The 22,048-nt window shown below is 42.0% G+C and overlaps 1 protein-coding gene across 2 annotated transcripts in view; it reads left to right on the top strand.

Annotated features, from left to right (window-relative positions):
• Positions 1-22,048, top strand: part of KDM4B (lysine demethylase 4B) — a 233,457-nt gene that overhangs the window by 20,054 nt on the left and 191,355 nt on the right. For both annotated transcript variants that reach the window (XM_053703174.1, XM_053703173.1), the window contains one exon: positions 15,054-15,224. In XM_053703174.1, the coding sequence (XP_053559149.1) occupies positions 15,087-15,224 (138 nt within the window). In that variant the 5' untranslated portion in view covers positions 15,054-15,086. The remainder of the gene's footprint in view (positions 1-15,053; positions 15,225-22,048) is intronic.

Below are 22,048 nucleotides of genomic sequence, written 5' to 3' on the forward strand. Positions count from 1 at the left end.
TCTCCTTCTAGTATACATAAAAGTCTTTTAAAACTTCTTTTTTCAGATGAATTTTTAAATGAACATCATCATTCTGATACTGATAATGGTTCTTCTGGTTCAGAGGTTTCTGTCTCAGAGGTTGATGCTGATAAATCTTTGTATTTGTTCAAGATGGAATTTATTTGTTCTTTACTTAAAGAAGTATTAATTGCATTAGAAATAGAGGATTCTGGTCCTCTTGATACTAAATCTAAACGTTTAAATCAGGTTTTTTAAATCTCCTGTAGTTATTCCAGAAGTGTTTTCTCTCCCTGATGCTATTTCTGAAGTAATTTCCAGGGAATGGAATAATTTGGGTAATTCATTTACTCCTTCTAAAACGTTTTAAGCAATTATATTCTGTGCCATTTGACAGATTAGAGTTTTTTTGGGACAAAACCCCTAAGGTTAATGGGGCTGTCTCTACTCCTGCTAAACGTACTACTATTCCTACGGCAGATAGTACTTCATTTAAGGATCCTTTAGATAGGAGAATTGATTCCTTTCTAAGAAAAGCTTACTTATGTTCAGGTAATCTTCTTAGACCTGCTATATTTTTAGCGGATGTTGCTGCAGCTTCAACTTTTTGGTTAGAAGCTTTAGCGCAACAAGTAACAGATCATAATTTTATAGCATTATTATTATTCTATAACATGCTAATAATTTTATTTGTGATACCATCTTTTGATATCATTAGAGTTGATGTCAGGTATATGTCTCTAGCTATTTTAGCTAGAAGAGCTTTATGGCTTAAAACTTGGAATGCTGATATGTCTTCTAAGTCAACTTTGCTTTCCCTTTCTTTCCAGGGTAATAAATTATTCGGTTCTCAGTTGGATTCTATTATCTCAACTGTTACTGGAGGGAAGGGAACTTTTTTACCAAAGGATAAAAAATCTAAGGTAAATTTAGGTCTAATAATCGTTTTCGTTCCTTTCCTCACAACAAGGAACAAAAGCCTGATCCTTCATCCTCAGGAGCGGTATCAGTTTGGAAACCATTTCCAGTTTGGAATATATCCAAGCCTTATAGAAACCTAAAGCCAGCTCCTAAGTACTCATGAAGGTGCGGCCCTCATTCCAGCTCAGCTGGTATGGGTCAGATTACGTTTTCTTCAAAGAAATTTGGATCAATTCCGTTCACAGTCTCTGGTTTCAGAACATTGTTTCAGAAAGGTACAGAATTGGCTTCAAGTTAAGGCCTCCTGCAAAGAGATTTTTTTCTTTCCCGTGTCCCAGTAAACCCAGCAAAGGCTCAGCATTTCTGAAATGTGTTTCAGATCTAGAGTTGGCTGGAGTAATTATGCCAGTTCCAGTTCTGGAACAGGGGCTGGGGTTTTATTCTATCTCTTCATCGTACCAAAGAAGGTCAATTCCTTCAGACCAGTTCCGGATCTATCAATATTGAATCGTTATGTAAGGATACCAACATTCAAGATGGTAACTGTAGGACTATCCTGCCTTTTGTTTAGCAAGGGCATTATATGTCTACAATAGATTTACAGGATGCATATCTGCATATTCCGATTCATCCAGATCACTTTTAGTTTCTGAGATTCTCTTTTTAGACAAGCATTACCAGTTTTGTGGCTCTACCGTTTGGCCTAGCATCAGCTCCAAGAATTTTTTCAAAGGTTCTCGGTGCCCTTCTGTCTGTAATCAGAGAACAGGGTATTGTGGTATTTCCTTATTTGGACGATATCTTGGTACTTGCTCAGTCTTCACATTTTCGCAGAATCTCATACGAATCGACTTGTGTTGTTTCTTCAAGATCATGGTTGGAGGATCAATTTACCAAAAAGTTCATTGATTCCTCAGACAAGGGTAACCTTTTTAGGTTTCCAGATAGATTCAGTGTCTATGACTCTGTCCTTGTCAGACAAGAGAAGTTTAACATTGATATCAGCTTGTCAAAACCTTCAGTCACAATCATTCCCTTTGGTAGCCTTATGCATGGAAATTTTAGGTCTTAGGACTACCGCATCGGATGCGATCTCCTTTGCTCGTTTTCACATGCGACCTCTTCAGCTCTGTATGCTGAACCAATGGTGCAGGGATTACACAAAGATATCTCAATCAATATCTTTAAACCAATTATACGACACTCTCTGACGTGGTGGACAGATCACCATTGTTTAGTTCAGGGGGCTTCTTTGTTCTTCCGACCTGGACTATAATCTCAACAGATGCAAGTATTACAGGTTGGGGAGCTGTGTGGGGGTCTCTGACGGCACAAGGGGTTTGGGAATCTCAGGAGGTGAGATTACCGATCAATATTTTGGAACTCCGTGCAATTTTCAGAGCTCTTCAGTCTTGGCCTTTTCTGAAGAGAGAGTTGTTCATTTATTTTCAGATAGACAATGTCACAACTGTGGCATACATCAATCATCAAGGAGGGACTCACAGTCCTCTGGCTATGAAAGAAGTATCTCGAATTTTGGTTTGGGCGAAATCCAGCTCCTGTCTAATCTCTGCGGTTCATATCCCAGGTATAGACAATTGGGAAGCGGATTATCTCAGTCGCCAAACGTTGCATCCGGGCGAATGGTCTCTTCACCCAGAGGTATTTCTTCAGATTGTTCAAATGTGGGAACTCCCAGAAATAGATCTGATGGCTTCTCATCTAAACAAGAAACTTCCCTGGTATCTGTCCAGATCCCGGGATCCTCGGGCGGAGGCAGTGGATGCATTATCACTTCCTTGGAAGTATCATCCTGCCTATATCTTTCCGCCTCTAGTTCTTCTTCCAAGAGTTTTCTCCAAGATTCTAAAGGAATGCTCGTTTGTCCTGCTGGTAGCTCCAGCATGGCCTCACAGGTTTTGGTATGCGGATCTTGTCCGGATGGCCTCTTGCCAGCTGTGGACTCTTCTGTTAAGACCAGACTTTCTGTCGCAAGGTCCTTTTTTCCATCAGGATCTCAAATCCTTAAATTTAAGGTATGGAGTTTGTACGCTTGATTCTTGGTCAAAGAGGTTTCTCTGACTCTGTGATTGATACTATGTGACAGGCTCGTAAATCTGTATCTAGAGAGATATATTATAGAGTCTGGAAGACTTATATTTCTTAGTATCTTTCTCATCATTTTTCTTGGCATTCTTTTTGAATACCGAGAATTTTACAGTTTCTTCAGGATGGTTTAGATAAAGGTTTGTCCGCAAGTTCCTTGCATGGACAAATCTCTGCTCTTTCTGTTCTTTTTCACAGAAAGATTGCTAATCTTCCTGATATTCATTGTTTTGTACAAGCTTTGGTTCGTATAAAACCTGTCATTAAGTCAATTTCTCCTCCTTGGAGTTTGAATTTGGTTCTGGGGGCTCTTCAAGCTCCTCCTTTTTGAACCCATGTATTCTTTGGTCATTAAATTACTTTCTTGGAAAGTTTTGTTTCTTTTGGCCATCTCTTCTGCCAGAAGAGTCTCTGAATTATCTGCTCTTTCTTGTGAGTCTCCTTTTCTGATTTTTCATCAGGATAAGGCAGTGCTGCAAACTTCTTTTGAATTTTTTACCTAAGGTTGTGAATTCTAACAACATTAGTAGAGAAATTGTGGTTCCTTCATTATGTCCTAATCCTATGAATTCTAAGGAGAAATCATTGCATTCTTTGGATGCTGTTAGAGCTTTGTATTATTATGTTGAAACTACTAAGTCTTTCCGAAAGACTTCTAGTCTATTTGTCATCTTTTCCGGTTCTAGAAAAGGCCAGAAAGCTTCTGCCATTTCTTTGGCATCTTGGTTGAAATCTTTATTTCATCATGCCTATGTCGAGTCGGGTAAAACTCTGCCTCGAAGGATTACAGCTCATTCTACTAGGTCAGTTTCTACTTCCCGGGAGTTTAGGAATGAAGCTCCGGTTGATCAGATTTGCAAAGCAGCAACTTGGTCCTCTTTGCATACTTTTACTAAATTCTACCATTTTGATGTATTTTCTTCTTCTGAAGCAGTTTTTGGTAGAAAAGTACTTCAGGCAGTGGTTTCAGTTTGAATCTTCTGCTTATGTTTTCATTAAACTTTATTTTGGGTGTGGATTATTTTCAGCAGGAATTGGCTGTCTTTATTTTATCCCTCCCTCTCTAGTGACTCTTGCGTGGAAAGATCCACATCTTGGGTAGTCATTATCCCATACGTCACTAGCTCATGGACTCTTGCTAATTACATGAAAGAAAACATAATTTATGTAAGAACTTACCTGATAAATTCATTTCTTTCATATTAGCAAGAGTCCATGAGGCCCACCCTTTTTTGTGGTGGTTATGATTTTTTTGTATAAAGCACAATTATTCCAATTCCTTATTTTTTATGCTTTCGCACTTTTTTCTTATCACCCCACTTCTTGGCTATTCGTTAAACTGATTTGTGGGTGTGGTGAGGGGTGTATTTATAGGCATTTTAAGGTTTGGGAAACTTTGCCCCTCCTGGTAGGAATGTATATCCCATACGTCACTAGCTCATGGACTCTTGCTAATATGAAAGAAATGAATTTATCAGGTAAGTTCTTACATAAATTATGTTTTTTGACTTTACTGTCCCTTTTAAGTGCTATTTTTGTAAAATGGAAGCATCTAGGAGGAAGAACAGCAACAAAATGATATATTACGCAAACTCACTGCGGGGCTGCCAAGTGCTGAAATGCATACAAATTGCATAAACTGCACATAAAAATAAGTTGCATCAGTCACTTCAGAGCTCCAACATCAGCACATGAAGTGAGCATTGGAAGCTTCATGGCCGATCAACTGTATAAACATGCACCATGCCAAGCATAGTCTGATGTGGTGTAAATCGGCCACCACTGGACTCCGGGTTAGTGGAAACTTGTTCTCTAGAGCAGTGTTTCTCAACCGCGGTCCTCAAGTACCCCTAACAGTCCATAGTTTCATTATAGCTGAACTAGAGCACTGGTGAAATAATCAGCTGATGGGCGAGAGCAAGTTAGTAACCATGGTTACTTATCAGATTATTATTTCCTGTGCTTTAGTTCAGCTATAATGGAACCCTGGCCTGTTGAAGGTACTTGAGGACCGCGGTTGATAAACACTGCTCTAGAGTTGATAAACACCCTTCACCATCCGGCAGTCTGATAAAAGAATCTGGGTGTGGCGATGCCAGGAGAGCCCTTCCTAGGGGATGCATAGAGTCTACTGTAAAGTTTGGAGGAGATGGCATAAAGGTTTGGGGCTGATTTTCAGGGTTTAAGTTAGGCCTATTAGTTCCAGTGATGGGTAGTCATGATAGGAGATACAAAGACATTTTAGATAAACTGGTGCTTCTAACTTTGTGGCATCGCAACAGTTTGCTCCCAGTAGTGCATTGCTGCTCCTGAGCCTACCTATGCTTTCCAACAAAGAATGCTAAGAGAATGACGTCAGTTTAATTACACAAATAAACTGAAAAGTCTCTTAAAATTGTATGATCTGTCTGAACCATAAGTATTTAGTTAAATGGAAAGTAAACACCTTGAGATTTTTATATTAAAGGGACAGTCTACACCAGAATTGTTATTGTTTAAAAAGATAGATAATCCCTTTATTACCCATTCCCTAGTTTTGCACAACCGACAGTTACATAAATTCACTTTTTACCTGTGATTAGCTTGTATCTAAGCCTCTGCAAACTGCCCCCTTATTTCAGTTCTTTTGACAGACATCCATTTTAGCCAATCAGAGCTGACTCACTGGATCTCCACGTGCATGAGCACAGTGTTATCTATGTCACATATTAACTAGTACTGTCTAACTGTGAAAAACTGTTAAAATGCCCTGAGAGAAGAGGCGGCCTTCAAGGGCTTAGAAATTTGCATATGAACCTCCTAGGTTTAGCTTTCAACTAAGAATACCAAGAGAACAAAGCAAAATTGCTGATAAAAGTAAATTGGAAAATTGTTTAAAATTACATTCTCTATCTGAATCATGAAAGTTTATTATGGACTAGACTGTCCCTTTAAATGTTTACACGTAATGAAACAACTTTGCTATATAGTTTCATTATATTCAGTATTTTAAGTATATTTTTTTCTGTCAAATTTCAGTTCAATTTTCCTTCCCTCTGTATTATGTGACAATCATCAGCCAATCATAAAATACATATCTTCTATATATACTGTGAATTCTTGCTCAGTAGGAACTGGTGCCTCATAAAGGGTGCATATTAAAAAGACTGTGCACATTTTGATAATGGAAGTAAATTGGAAAGTTGTTTAAAATGACATGCTCTATCTGAATCATAAAAATTTAATATTGACTTAAGTGTCCTTTAAGCAATTTCCTATTCTCAGAACTTGAAATGCACTCTGCTGACTTCTCAAGGCTAACTCTTCTACATATATAGTCGTAATTGACCTTATCAGATAAATACTGTAAAAATATGCACTTTTAACTAACATTATCACAGTGACTTACCTTTTTGTTTGTGAACTAAAGCACCGAATGGCTTCTCCAAATAAGGCAAATTGTGGGCGGAATTTGCTATATAAAAAAAATTGCAGTAACAAAACCTATTAACTTAGCTGATATGTTATTATATAGTAACATAACAGAAATAACTTATAGGCCCCATTTAACAAACTCCAGGCAGACAAGGTTCGTTCCCGCAAACCTATAGACTCGTCCTCATGGAAAGCGTGGAGCTGTCAATCAGCCCAATTGGACTAGTCCCAGGTGATTGCAAATTGCCGGCTAAGAGCTGGCATATATTTTAGGAAACACCAGTCTGAGCTCCAGACTCACTTGATAAATGGAGACCATAATTACAAGGTGTTTTCTGTTCCCTTAAGCTCAGTTACAACAATGATTTATCTCAGCGCTAGCAACAGATAGGTAATCAAGGTATTAAATCTGTTTCATAACTTGTGTAATTAATCCATGATCTCTTACATCAGTCCTGGGTGCAGGGACTCACTCACTTTTGTTGTTGTTGTTGTTGTGCAAAGGGTTGGGAAGTGATAACATAAATACTGGTGAGTCTGCTGCCATGAGAAGACATAGATGATTTATGTGACTGTGGCAGTGCTTACTGCAAACTGAAGAGGTGCATGGGGTCACAACCACAACTCTGCTTATATAATGCTGTGCCCTGTTGTCTGGACGTCCTGTTGCCTGTATTGTAGACTCATTTTCTAACATTTGAATTGGTTGGATGAACGAATCAGATAATTAGAATGAAGAGATGTGTAATGAAAACACGTACAGATGCTAACTTTTGATTATAAGTTTGTTAATTGGGTCTCTACTATGCTGTTTGCAGTGGTTTTGGGGAGAATTACTAGCTTGTAAATCCTCAGTACTGCACACTTGGACAGCAGACCAATTTGGAGTACAGTATCTCACAAAAGTGAGTACATCCCTCACATTTTTGTAAATATTGTATTATATCTTTTCATTTGACAACACTGAAGCAATTACACTTTGCTACAATGTAAAGTAGTGAGTGTACAGCCTGTATAACAGTGTAAATTTGCTGTCCCCTCAAAATACTCAACACACAGCCATTAATGTCTAAACCGTTGGCAACAAAAGTGAGTACACCCCTAAGTGGAAACGTCCAAATTGGGCCCAAATAGCCATTTTCCCTCCCCGGTGTCATGTGACTCGTTAGTGTTACAAGGTCTCGGGTGTGAATGGGGAGAAGGTGTGTTTAAATTTGGTGTTATCGCTCTCACTCTCTCATACTGGTCACTGGAAGTTCAACATGGCACCTCATGGCAAAGAACTCTCTGAGGATCTGTAAAAAAGAATTGTTGTTCTACATAAAGATGGCCTAAGCTATAAGAAGATTGCCAAGACCCTGAAACTGAGCTGCAGCACGGTGGGCAAGACCATACAGCAGTTTCACAGGACAGGTTCCACTTAGAACAGGCCTCACCATGGTCGACCAAAGAAGTTGAGTGCACGTGCTCAGCGTCATATCCAGAGGTTGTCTTTAGGAAATAGACATATGAGAGCTGCCAGCATTGCTGCAGAGGTTGAAGGGGTGGGGGGGTCAGCCTGTCATTGCTCAGACCATACGCTGCACACTGCATCAAATTTGTCTGCATGGCTGTCGTCTCAGAAGGAAGCCTCTTCTAAAGATGATGCACAAGAAAGCCCGCAAACAGTTTGCTGAAGACAAGCAGACTAAGGACATGGATTACTGGAACCATGCCCTGTGGTCCGATGAAACCAAGATAAATTTATTTTGTTCAGATGGTGTCAAGCGTTTGTGGCGGCAACCAGGTGAGGAGTACAAAGACAAGTGTGTCTTGCCTACAGTCAAGCATGGTGGTGGGAGTACCATGGTCTGGGGCTGCATGAGTGGGGAGCTACAGTTCATTGAGGGAACCATGAATGCCAACATGTACTGTGACATACTGACATACATTGTAGCAAAGTGTCATTTCTTCAGTGTTGTCAATTGAAAAGATATAATAAAATATTTACAAAAATGTGAGGGGTGTACTCACTTTTGTGAGATACTGTATATAACTTGTGCATTTTTACCTGAAAATATTCTAGGGCTGGTGTTTTCAAACCTTTATCCTGAAGGAGTGAGGCAATCTAAATATTTTGAATATTGTTATTTGTTTTGTTTTTTCATTAATTGTCTATTAACATGCAAATTGAGCATGCAGAAGACGTCAAAGGACCATAAACATTATAACAAAGACCCACCCCCCTGCACTAAACTTACCCAGATCGACACTTTACTTCATATCACATAAGTCAATTAATCCACTAAATGTGTGTTTAAAGGCAGCATTTTTCTTAACTTTTTTGTCTCTGGACTACCCATCTAGGGTTGCTCTTTTTTATATGCATATTAGCTACAGGCTGCACGCATGTGCTGAGTGGCATTCGGTACATTGTAATATAAGCGATATGCTTTCTTTTATAGAGAGTTTGTAAAGTCGGGGAACGCACAGTGTAAATAATTGATGCTCGCCATTTTGGCTTCTGATTGGTCTTAACATCCAGTTAGTCAGTAACAAAAATAAGAGCAATTGTGGTGGGCATCGAGGAGATTATAAAAGTTAAGTAAGATGCTGCCTTAAAAAAAAACTATTAATAAAACTTTGCTAGGTATAGGGGGATGTTTGAATTTATAAACTCCATTAAAAGCAATGCAATGCACTTCACAAAGGAACCCAGCAGAATTCTCTCTTTCTCTTGCAAGGTGTATCCAGTCCACGGATTCATCCTTTACTTGTGGGATATTCTCATTCCCTACAGGAAGTAGCAAAGAGAGCACACAGCAAAGCTGTCCATATAGCTCCCCCTCTAGCTCCAGCCCCCAGTCATTCTCTTTGCTGGCTCTAAGCACTAGGGTCTCTCTCGGGAGTGTAAAGTGAATGTGGTGTTAGAATTGTAGTTTTATTATCTTCAATCAAAAGTTTGTTATTTTAAATGGTACCAGTTTGTACTATTTACTCTCTAGCAGAAAAGTGATGAAGATTTCTGCTGAGAGGAAAATGATTTTAGCATGTTGTAACTAAAATCCACTGCTGTTCCCACACAGGACTGAGGAGTACCAGAAAACTTCAGTTGGGGGGAACAGTTTGCAGGGTGATCTGCAATAAGGTATGTTCAGACATTTATTTCTAGACAAGACTGAGATAATGCTAGAAGAGACTGACAATATCCCCATGAGGGGGAGGGTAAGCTATGTTCACAGACTTAGTAAGGAATTGAATGCTTACATAATAGGGCTAATATACTGGTTGACACTTATTCAGGGCAATCGATTGTTTGGCTGAGGAAAAATAATTTTGCAAGACACTTTGAAAGCCCTTTCGGTTCTTTCTGGGGTTATTACCACATGGCTGTTTTTTAGTCACTTAGGAGTGATTTACTAGGCCTCACAGCTCCGGAGTAGAGTGGGAGGGGCCTAATTTCGCGCCTCAGATGCGCACTTAGAATTGCAGAGAAGTTCATGCTGTTTCACATGGAGGGTCCTGCTGATGTTTGAGGACCTAAAAGAAGCTACATTCCCCCAAATCTGATCCCTAAGGGCAGGTAGGGCCACAGCAAGGCTGTGGCAAGGTGCTGTAGTGATTTAACCGGGTGTTGGCTTTAGGCTGCTCCGGTTTGGGCATTAAGGGGTTAATCGTTTTGAAACTTGTGGTGCAATCTTATTAAGGCTTTAGCTACATACTGTGAAAATTTCAGAAAGATTGATGCATTTTTCACTGTTTTGTAAAATTGTGTGCTCTTTTTATCTCTTAAAGGCACAGTAACGTTTTTTTCAAATTGTGTTTTTTATTTGATTAAAGTGATTTCCAAGCCTGTTTGTGTATATTACTAGTCTGTTAAACATGTCTGACACTAAGGAAAATCCTTGTTCAATGTGTTTAGAAGCCATGGTGGAACCCCCTCTCAGAATGTGTCCCACTTGTACTGATATGTCTATACACTTTAAAGATCATATTGTTGCACTTAAGAATGTGGCCCAAGATGATTCTCAGACTGAAGGTAACGAGGGTAGCCCGTCTGTCTCTCCCCAAGTGTCACAACCAGTTACGCCCGCGCAAGCGACGCCTAGTACCTCTAGTGCGTCTAACCCTTTTACATTACAAGACTTAGCGGCAGTCATGGATAATTCTCTTACAGCATTCTTATCTAAATTGCCCGTGTTCCCTGCAAAGCGTGATAGCTCTGTTTTAAGAACAGATTATGAGCATTCTGATGCTTTGGTAGCCGTATCCGATATACCCTCACAACGCTCTGAAGTGGGAGCGAGGGATTTGATGTCTGAGGGAGAAGTCTCTGATTCAGGAAGAGTTCCTCCTCAGACAGATTCAGATACATTGGCTTTTAAATTTAAACTAGAACACCTCTGTGTTTTACTTAGGGAGGTATTAGCTACTCTGGATGACTGTGACCCTTTGGTGATCCCAGAGAAATTGTGTAAAATGGACAAGTACCTAGAGGTCCCTGTTTACACGGATGCGTTTCCGGTCCCTAAGAGGATTGCGGATATCGTTACTAGGGAGTGGGATAGGCCAGGTGTCCCTTTTGTCCCCACTCCTGTTTTTAAGAAAATGTTCCCCATATCTGACCCCATGTGGGACTCGTGGCAGACGGTCCCTAAGGTGGAGGGGGCTGTTTCTACACTAGCTAAACGCACAACCATACCAATTGAAGACAGTTGTGCCTTTAAAGACCCTATGGATAAAAAAATTAGAGGGTTTACTTAAGAAAATTTTTTTTCAACAAGGTTTTCTTCTCCAACCTATTGCCTGCATTATTCCTGTAACTACTGCAGCTGCTTTCTGGTTTGAGGCGCTGGAAGACTCGCTCCAGACGGAGACCTCATATGAGGAAATTATGGATAGAATTAAGGCTCTAAAGCTAGCTAATTCTTTTATCACTGACGCCACTTTCCAAATAGCTAAGTTAGCGGCGAAAAATTCAGGTTTCGCCATTTTGGCGCACAGGGCGCTATGGCTAAAGTCCTGGTCGGCCGATGTGTCGTCTAAATCCAAGCTTTTGAACATTCCTTTCAAAGGGAAGACCCTATTCGGGCCTGAATTGAAAGAGATTATTTCAGATATCACCGGGGGAAAAGGCCATGCTCTCCCTCAGGACAAAGCCTTTAAAACAAAGAACAAAGCTAATTTTCGTTCCTTTCGCGATTTCAGGAACGGCCCCGCTTCATCCTCTCCGGCTGCAAAGCAAGAGGGTAACGCTTCACAGCCCAAGGCAAACTGGAAACCTTACCAGGGCTGGAATAAGGGTAAACAGGCCAAAAAGCCTGCAGCTGCCACCAAGACAGCATGAAGGGGTAGCCCCCGATCCGGGACAGGATCTAGTGGGGGGCAGACTCTCTCTCTTCGCTCAGGCCTGGGCAAAAGATGTACATGATCCTTGGGCATTAGAGATTGTAGCCCAGGGATACCTTCTAGAATTCAAGGACTCTCCTCCAAGGGGAAGGTTCCACATTTCTCGTCTGTCTACAGATCAGACAAAGAAAGAGGCGTTTTTACGCTGTGTAGAAGATCTACATCCAATGGGAGTGATCCACCCAGTTCCAATTGCAGAACAAGGACTGGGGTTTTACTCAAACCTGTTTGTGGTTCCCAAAAAAGAAGGAACTTTCAGACCAATCCTGGATCTCAAAATTCTAAACAGATTCCTCAGAGTCCCATCATTCAAGATGGAGACCATTCGGACAATCTTACCAATGATCCAGGAGGGTCAATATATGACTACCGTGGATCTAAAGGATGCATGTCTGCACATTCCTATCCACAAAGATCATCACCAGTTTCTCAGGTTCGCCTTTCTGGACAAGCATTTTCAGTTTGTGGTTCTTCCTTTCGGGTTGGCCACTGCTCCCAGAATTTTCACAAAGGTGCTAGGGTCCCTCCTGGCGGTTCTAAGACCGCGGGGCATAGCAGTGGCGCCTTACCTAGACGACATCTTAATTCAGGCGTCAACTTTCCAAAGAACCAAGTCTCACACGGAGATTGTATTGGCCTTTCTGAGGTCTCACGGGTGGAAGGTGATCATCAAAAAAGAGTTCTCTCTCCCCCCTCACAAGAGTTCCATTCCTAGGAACCCTGATAGACTCGGTAGAAATTAAAATATTTCTGACGGAGGTCAGGAAGCTAAAACTCTTAACTACTTGCCGAGCTCTTTATTCCATTCCTCGGCCATCTGTGGCTCAGTGCTGGAGACAATCGGACTAATGGTTGCAGCAATGGACATAGTCCCTTTTGCTCGGATACACCTCAGACCACTGCAACTATGCATGCTCAAATAGTGGAATGGGGATTATGCAGATTTGTCTCCTCAAATTCAGTTGGACCAGGAGACCAGAGATTCTCTTCTCTGGTGGTTGTCTCAGGATCACCTGTCTCAAGGAATATGTTTCCGCAGGCCAGAGTGGATCATGGTAACGACCGGCGCCAGTCTGTTAGGCTGGGGTGCAGTCTGGGACTCCCTAAAAGCTCAGGGCTTATGGTCTCGGGAAGAAACTCTTCTCCCGATAAACATTCTGGAACTGAGGGCGATATTCAATGCTCTTCAGGCATGGCCGCAACTAGCGGCAGCCAAATTCATCGGATTTCAGTCGGACAACATCACGACTGTAGCTTACGTCAATCATCAGGGGGGGAACAAAGGGTTCCCTAGCGATGACGGAAATAACCAAAATAATCAGGTGGGCGGAGGATCACTCCTGCCATCTCTCAGCAATTCACATCCCAGGAGTAGACAACTGGGAGGCGGATTTTCTAAGTTCTCAGACTTTTCACCCGGGGGAGTGGGAACTCCACCCGGAGGTATTTGCCCAGCTGACTCAGCTATGGGGCACCCCAGAGTTGGATCTGATGGCGTCCCGTCAGAACACCAAACTTCCTATCTACGGGTCCAGGTCCCGGGATCCCAAGGCGGTATTGATAGATGCTCTAGCAGCGCCTTGTTCCTTCAATCTGGCTTATGTTTTTCCACCGTTTCCTCTCCTTCTGCGTCTGGTTTCCAGAATCAAGCAGGAGAAGGCTTCAGTGATTCTGATAGCGCCTGCGTGGCCATGCAGGACTTGGTATGCAGACCTAGTGGACATGTCATCTGTCCCACCATGGACACTGCCAATGAGGCAGGATCTTCTAATACAGGGTCCGTTCAAGCATCCAAATTTAGTTTAGGATTCCCAGGATATTGTCCTTTCTCCAAGAAGGATTGGAGAAAGGATTGTCAGTTAGTTCCTTAAAAAGGACAAATATCTGCTTTGTCTATCCTGTTACACAAGCGTCTGGCAGAGGTACCAGACGTTCAAGCGTTTTCTCAGGCTTTAGTCAGAATCAAGCCTGTCTATAAACCTGTGGCTCCGCCATAGAGTTTGAATCTAGTTCTTTCAGTTCTTCAAGGGGTTCCGTTTGAACCTTTACATTCCATAGACATTAAGTTGTTATCTTGGAAAGTTTTGTTTTTGATAGGTATCTCTTCTGCTCGAAGAGTTTCAGAATTATCTGCCTTACAGTGTGATTCGCCTTACAGTGTGATTCACCTTACCTAGTGTTCCACACAGATAAGGTAGTTCTCAAAATTCTAAAGTTGTTTCTAACGAGAATATTAACCAGGAAATAGTGTTCCTTCTCTGTGTCCTAATCCATCTTCGAAGAAGGAACGTCTATTACACAATCTTGATGTAGTTCGTGCTTTAAAGTTCTATTTACAAGCAACTAAGGATTTCAGACAAACATCTTCCTTGTTTGTTATCTATTCTGGTTAGAGGAGAGGTCAGAAAGCGACTGCTACCTCTCTTTCCTTTCGGCTGAAAAGCATCATCCGTTTGGCCTATGAGACTGCTGGCCAGCAGCCTCCTGAAAGAATTACTGCTCATTCTACCAGAGCAGTGGCTTCCACATGGGCTTTAAAAAATGAGGCTTCTATTGAACAGATTTGTAAGGCAGCGACTTGGTCTTCACTGCATACTTTTGCCAAATTTTACAAATTCGATACTTTTTGCTTCTTCGGAGGCTATTTTTGGGAGACAGGTTTTACAAGCAGTGGTGCCTTCCGTTTAAGGTACCTGTCTTGTTCCCTCCCTTCATCCGTGTCCTAAAGCTTTGGTATTGGTATCCCACAAGTAAAGGATGAATCCGTGGACTGGATACACCTTGCAAGAGATAACAGAATTTATGCTTACCTGATAAATTACTTTCTCTTGCGGTGTATCCAGTCCACGGCCCGCCCTGGCATTTAAGTCAGGTAAAAATTTTTTTGTTTAAACTACAGTCACCACTGCACCCTATGGTTTCTCCTTTTTCTTCCTAACCTTTGGTCGAATGACTGGGGGGTGGAGCTAGAGGGGGAGCTATATGGACAGCTTTGCTGTGTGCTCTCTTTGCTACTTCCTGTAGGGAATGAGAATATCCCACAAGTAAAGGATGAATCCATGGACTGGATACACCGCAAGAGAAAGTAATTTATCAGGTAAGCATAAATTCTGTTTTTTTGGTTATTGTGTAGGGCATAGAAGTAAAACGTTAATGTTGAGATCTGTTGTGTATAAGGTAGAGTTCTCTAAATATTGTTGTTTTTTTTGTTTTTTTTTGCTCAGATTCTTCTTGGGAGAAACTAAACTGATCCAAACATGGGGTCAGAGACTTCTCCTCACAATTCCAGCTGCAAGATTATGACGTTTAGGCCCACATTGGAGGAATTCCAAGACTTTGGTAAATACATGGCGTATATTGAATCCCAGGGTGCACATCGGGCTGGCCTAGCAAAGGTGAGCAGAACAGATGAGTATGGAAACATTTTATTTTTAAGCCTAGACTAAAGTGAGCAGCAAAGGTCTTTATATGTGTAATGAGTTGGGAACATGCAGATATAATTGCTGTTTATCTAGGTGTTTGTAGGGGAGCAATGTAGAACAGGAAAAATGTTTTTTTAGGCACTGTGACTCGGTTTATGGGATTTATAAAGCGTCTAAGAAAATTAATCTGGAAAATTTGCATCGTTAGATTTGTTAGTGGAAGGTATTGGACAATAGAAGTGGTGTTTTGTTGTGAAGACATCATGATTTTAGAATGTCAGGGGTAAAAAATTTTCTTTCTTTGCTTTTTCTTCTCTGTTATTTACATTATTTTTTTTTAAAAAATAGCCCAGAACTCTAAAAGTCAAACTTATGGGACCACTGATTTTTACTTCCTACATCTGGTTCATCAGGATACAGGGGGTCAATTAATTCTTCCCACTACATAGACTTTTATGAATCAAAAATGTCAAGCCAGGGTGACAGAAAACAATGTCCCTAGGAAGACACCAACTGAGGTTGGTCAGAGTAACACCCTGTGATATCTTAAAACATGCTTTCATCACATTTATGGTATTGGACAACGAAATATAACAGACGTTATGTAATCCTCATGATGTCACAATGGGATTGCTTATAAGTGTATGTGTACTGTATTTACATAAATGAAATTAAGTTATTCTATAATTTCAGCCAGGGCTGCAGGGCCTTTTATGGCTTGCCATAAAAGAGTGGCTATCTTCCTTGCCCACTCTGGAAGGGATCTGGTCAGAAAACTGACCTCAGGAAATGTTTTTATTTAACTGTGATTTCAGCAAAATATTGTCATTCTACATGGGATGCTGTATGCACAGCATGTTTGACTTGTCTTCATTCCATCTGCCTGGAACAGAGGCTATTCTGGTAAAATGAAAGGTTCTGTAATATTTCTGCTTTTTATTTAAAACTGTTGCTGTGTGTAATTTCTCCAACATAGGTGTGTCCGGTCCACGGCGTCATCCTTACTTGTGGGATATTCTCTTCCCCAACAGGAAATGGCAAAGAGCCCAGCAAAGCTGGTCACATGATCCCTCCTAGGCTCCGCCTACCCCAGTCATTCTCTTTGCCGTTGTACAGGCAACATCTCCACGGAGATGGCTTAGAGTTTTTTAGTGTTTAACTGTAGTTTTTATTATTCAATCAAGAGTTTGTTATTTTAAAATAGTGCTGGTATGTACTATTTACTCAGAAACAGAAAAGAGATGAAGATTTCTGTTTGTATGAGGAAAATGATTTTAGCACCGTAACTAAAATCCATGGCTGTTCCACACAGGACTGTTGAGAGCAATTAACTTCAGTTGGGGGAACAGTGTGCAGTCTCTTGCTGCTTGAGGTATGACACATTCTAACAAGACGATGTAATGCTGGAAGCTGTCATTTTTCCCTATGGGATCCGGTAAGCCATGTTTATTACGATGGTAAATAAGGGCTTCACAAGGGCTTATTAAGATTGTAGACTTTTCTGGGCTAAATCGATTCAGTTTTAAAACATATTTAGCTTTGAGGAATCATTTTATCTGGGTATATTGATATTATAAATATCGGCAGGCACTGTATTAGACACCTTATTTCTCTGGGGCTTTCCCAAAGCATAAGCAGAGCCTCATTTTCGCGCCGGTGTGGCGCACTTGTTTTTGAGAGGCATGGCATGCAGTCGCATGTGAGAGGAGCTCTGATACTTAGAAAAGACTTTCTGAAGGCGTCATTTGGTATCGTATTCCCCTTTGGGTTTGGTTGGGTCTCAGCAAAGCAGATACCAGGGACTGTAAAGGGGTTAAAGTGTTAAAACGGCTCCGGTTCCGTTATTTTAAGGGTTAAAGCTTCCAAATTTGGTGTGCAATACTTTTAAGGCTTTAAGACACTGTGGTGAAAATTTGGTGAATTTTGTACAATTCCTTCATGTTTTTTCGCAATTGCAGTAATAAAGTGTGTTCAGTTTAAAATTTAAAGTGACAGTAACGGTTTTATTTTAAAACGTTTTTTGTACTTTATTATCAAGTTTATGCCTGTTTAACATGTCTGAACTACCAGATAGACTGTGTTCTGAATGTGGGGAAGCCAGAATTCCTGTTCATTTAAATATATGTGATTTATGTGATAATGACAATGATGCCCAAGATGATTCCTCAAGTGAGGGGAGTAAGCATGGTACTGCATCATTCCCTCCTTCGTCTACACGAGTCTTGCCCACTCAGGAGGCCCCTAGTACATCTAGCGCGCCAATACTCCTTACTATGCAACAATTAACGGCTGTAATGGATAATTCTGTCAAAAACATTTTAGCCAAAATGAACCCTTGTCAGCGTAAGCGTGGCTGCTCTGTTTTAGTTACTGAAGAGCATGACGACGCTGATATTAATATCTCTGAAGGGCCCCTAACTCAATCTGAGGGGGCCAGGGAGGTTTTGTCTGAGGGAGAAATTACTGATTCAGGGAACATTTCTCAACAGGCTGAACCTGATGTAATTGCATTTAAATTTAAGTTGGAACATCTCCGCATTCTGCTTAAGGAGGTATTATCCACTCTGGATGATTGTGAAAAGTTGGTCATCCCAGAGAAACTATGTAAAATGGACAAGTTCCTAGAGGTGCCGGAGCTCCCAGAAGCTTTTCCTATACCCAAGCGGGTGGCGGACATTGTTAATAAAGAATGGGAAAGGCCCGGTATTCCTTTCGTCCCTCCCCCCATATTTAAAAAATTGTTTCCTATGGTCGACCCCAGAAAGGACTTATGGCAGACAGTCCCCAAGGTCGAGGGAGCGGTTTCCACTTTAAACAAACGCACCACTATACCCATAGAGGATAGTTGCGCTTTCAAAGATCCTATGGATAAAAAATTAGAAGGTTTGCTTAAAAAGATGTTTGTTCAGCAGGGTTACCTTCTACAACCAATTTCATGCATTGTCATGGACAGAATCAATGCTCTCAAATTGGCTAATTCTTTCACCCTAGACGCCACTTTGCAATTGGCTAGGTTAGCGGCTAAGAATTCTGGGTTTGCTATTGTGGCGCGCAGAGCGCTTTGGTTGAAATCTTGGTCGGCTGATGCGTCTTCCAAGAACAAGCTACTAAACATTCCTTTCAAGGGGAAAACGCTGTTTGGCCCTGACTTGAAAGAGATTATCTCGGATATCACTGGGGGTAAGGGCCACGCCCTTCCTCAGGATCGGCCTTTCAAGGCGAAAAATAGACCTAATTTTCGTCCCTTTCGTAAAAACGGACCAGCCCAAAGTGCTACGTCCTCTAAGCAAGAGGGTAATACTTCTCAAGCCAAGCCAGCTTGGAGACCAATGCAAGGCTGGAACAAGGGAAAGCAGGCCAAGAAACCTGCCACTGCTACCAAGACAGCATGAAATATTGGCCCCCGATCCGGGACCGGATCTGGTGGGGGGCAGACTCTCTCTCTTCGCTCAGGCTTGGGCAAGAGATGTTCTGGATCCTTGGGCGCTAGAAATAGTCTCCCAGGGTTATCTTCTGGAATTCAAGGGACTTCCCCCAAGGGGGAGGTTCCACAGGTCTCAGTTGTCTTCAGACCACATAAAAAGACAGGCGTTCTTACATTGTGTAGAAGACCTGTTAAAAATGGGAGTGATTCATCCTGTTCCACTAAGAGAACAAGGGATGGGGTTCTACTCCAATCTGTTCATAGTTCCCAAAAAAAGAGGGAACGTTCAGACCAATCTTAGATCTAAAGATCTTAAACAAGTTTCTCAAGGTTCCATCTTTCAAGATGGAAACCATTCGAACTATTCTTCCTTCCATCCAGGAGGGTCAATTCATGACCACGGTGGATTTAAAGGATGCGTATCTACATATTCCTATCCACAAGGAACATCATCGGTTCCTAAGGTTCGCATTCCTGGACAAACATTACCAGTTTGTGGCGCTTCCTTTCGGATTAGCCACTGCTCCAAGGATTTTCACAAAGGTACTAGGGTCCCTTCTAGCGGTGCTAAGACCAAGGGGCATTGCAGTAGTACCTTACCTGGACGACATTCTGATTCAAGCGTCGTCCCTTCCTCAAGCAAAGGCTCACACGGACATTGTCCTGGCCTTTCTCAGATCTCACGGCTGGAAAGTGAACGTGGAAAAGAGTTCTCTATCCCCGTCAACAAGGGTTCCCTTCTTGGGAACAATTATAGACTCCTTAGAAATGAGGATCTTTCTAACAGAGGCCAGAAAAACAAAACTTCTAGACTCTTGTCGGATACTTCATTCCGTTCCTCTTCCTTCCATAGCTCAGTGCATGGAAGTGATCGGGTTGATGGTGGCGGCAATGGACATAGTTCCTTTTGCGCGCATTCATCTAAGACCATTACAACTGTGCATGCTCAGTCAGTGGAATGGGGACTATACAGACTTGTCTCCGAAGATACAAGTAAATCAGAGGACCAGAGACTCACTCCGTTGGTGGCTGTCCCTGGACAATCTGTCTCAAGGGATGACGTTCCGCAGACCAGAGTGGGTCATTGTCACGACCGACGCCAGTCTGATGGGCTGGGGCGCGGTCTGGGGATCCCTGAAAGCTCAGGGTCTTTGGTCTCGGGAAGAATCTCTTCTACCGATAAATATTCTGGAACTGAGAGCGATATTCAATGCTCTCAAGGCCTGGCCTCGGCTAGCGAGGACCAAGTTCATACGGTTTCAATCAGACAACATGACAACTGTTGCGTACATCAACCATCAGGGGGGAACAAGGAGTTCCCTAGCGATGGAAGAAGTGACCAAAATCATTCTATGGGCGGAGTCTCACTCCTGCCACCTGTCTGCTATCCACATCCCAGGAGTGGAAAATTGGGAAGCGGATTTTCTGAGTCGTCAGACATTGCATCCGGGGGAGTGGGAACTCCATCCGGAAATCTTTGCCCAAGTCACTCACCTGTGGGGCATTCCAGACATGGATCTGATGGCCTCTCGTCAGAACTTCAAAGTTCCTTGCTACGGGGCCAGATCCAGGGATCCCAAGGCGGCTCTAGTGGATGCACTAGTAGCACCTTGGACCTTCAAACTAGCTTATGTGTTCCCGCCATTTCCTCTCATCCCCAGGCTGGTAGCCAGGATCAATCAGGAGAGGGCGTCGGTGATCTTGATAGCTCCTGCGTGGCCACGCAGGACTTGGTATGCAGATCTGGTGAATATGTCATCGGCTCCACCTTGGAAGCTACCTTTGAGACGAGACCTTCTTGTTCAGGGTCCGTTCGAACATCCGAATCTGGTTTCACTCCAGCTGACTGCCTGGAGATTGAACGCTTGATTTTATCGAAGCGAGGATTCTCAGATTCTGTTATCGATACTCTTGTTCAGGCCAGAAAGCCTGTAACTAGAAAGATTTACCACAAAATTTGGAAAAAATATATCTGTTGGTGTGAATCTAAAGGATTCCCTTGGGACAAGGTTAAGATTCCTAGGATTCTTTCCTTCCTTCAAGAAGGATTGGAAAAAGGATTATCTGCAAGTTCCCTGAAGGGACAGATTTCTGCCTTGTCGGTATTACTTCACAAAAAGCTGGCAGCTGTGCCAGATGTTCAAGCCTTTGTTCAGGCTCTGGTTAGAATCAAGCCTGTTTACAAACCTTTGACTCCTCCTTGGAGTCTCAATTTAGTTCTTTCAGTTCTTCAGGGGGTTCCGTTTGAACCCTTACATTCCGTTGATATTAAGTTATTATCTTGGAAAGTTTTGTTTTTAGTTGCGATTTCTTCTGCTAGAAGAGTCTCAGAATTATCTGCTCTGCAGTGTTCTCCTCCTTATCTGGTGTTCCATGCAGATAAGGTGGTTTTACGTACTAAACCTGGTTTTCTTCCAAAAGTTGTTTCTAACAAAAACATTAACCAGGAGATTATCGTACCTTCTCTGTGTCCAAAACCAGTTTCAAAGAAGGAACGTTTGTTGCACAATTTGGATGTTGTTCGCGCTCTAAAATTCTATTTAGATGCTACAAAGGATTTTAGACAAACATCTTCCTTGTTTGTTGTTTATTCAGGTAAAAGGAGAGGTCAAAAAGCAACTTCTACCTCTCTCTCTTTTTGGATTAAAAGCATCATCAGATTGGCTTACGAGACTGCCGGACGGCAGCCTCCCGAAAGAATCACAGCTCATTCCACTAGGGCTGTGGCTTCCACATGGGCCTTCAAGAACGAGGCTTCTGTTGATCAGATATGTAGGGCAGCGACTTGGTCTTCACTGCACACTTTTACTAAATTTTACAAGTTTGATACTTTTGCTTCTTCTGAGGCTATTTTTGGGAGAAAGGTTTTGCAAGCCGTGGTGCCTTCCATTTAGGTGACCTGATTTGCTCCCTCCCTTCATCCGTGTCCTAAAGCTTTGGTATTGGTTCCCACAAGTAAGGATGACGCCGTGGACCGGACACACCTATGTTGGAGAAAACAGAATTTATGTTTACCTGATAAATTTCTTTCTCCAACGGTGTGTCCGGTCCACGGCCCGCCCTGGTTTTTTTAATCAGGTCTGATAATTTATTTTCTTTAACTACAGTCACCACGGTACCATATGGTTTCTCCTATGCAAATATTCCTCCTTAACGTCGGTCGAATGACTGGGGTAGGCGGAGCCTAGGAGGGATCATGTGACCAGCTTTGCTGGGCTCTTTGCCATTTCCTGTTGGGGAAGAGAATATCCCACAAGTAAGGATGACGCCGTGGACCGGACACACCGTTGGAGAAAGAAATTTATCAGGTAAACATAAATTCTGTTTTGTTCTTTTAAAGGGACATTAAACACTAAATACATGCTAGATAGAA

Source organism: Bombina bombina, chromosome 2 (genome assembly GCF_027579735.1).
Source record: "Bombina bombina isolate aBomBom1 chromosome 2, aBomBom1.pri, whole genome shotgun sequence".
Classification (NCBI taxonomy): Eukaryota; Metazoa; Chordata; class Amphibia; order Anura; family Bombinatoridae; genus Bombina; species Bombina bombina.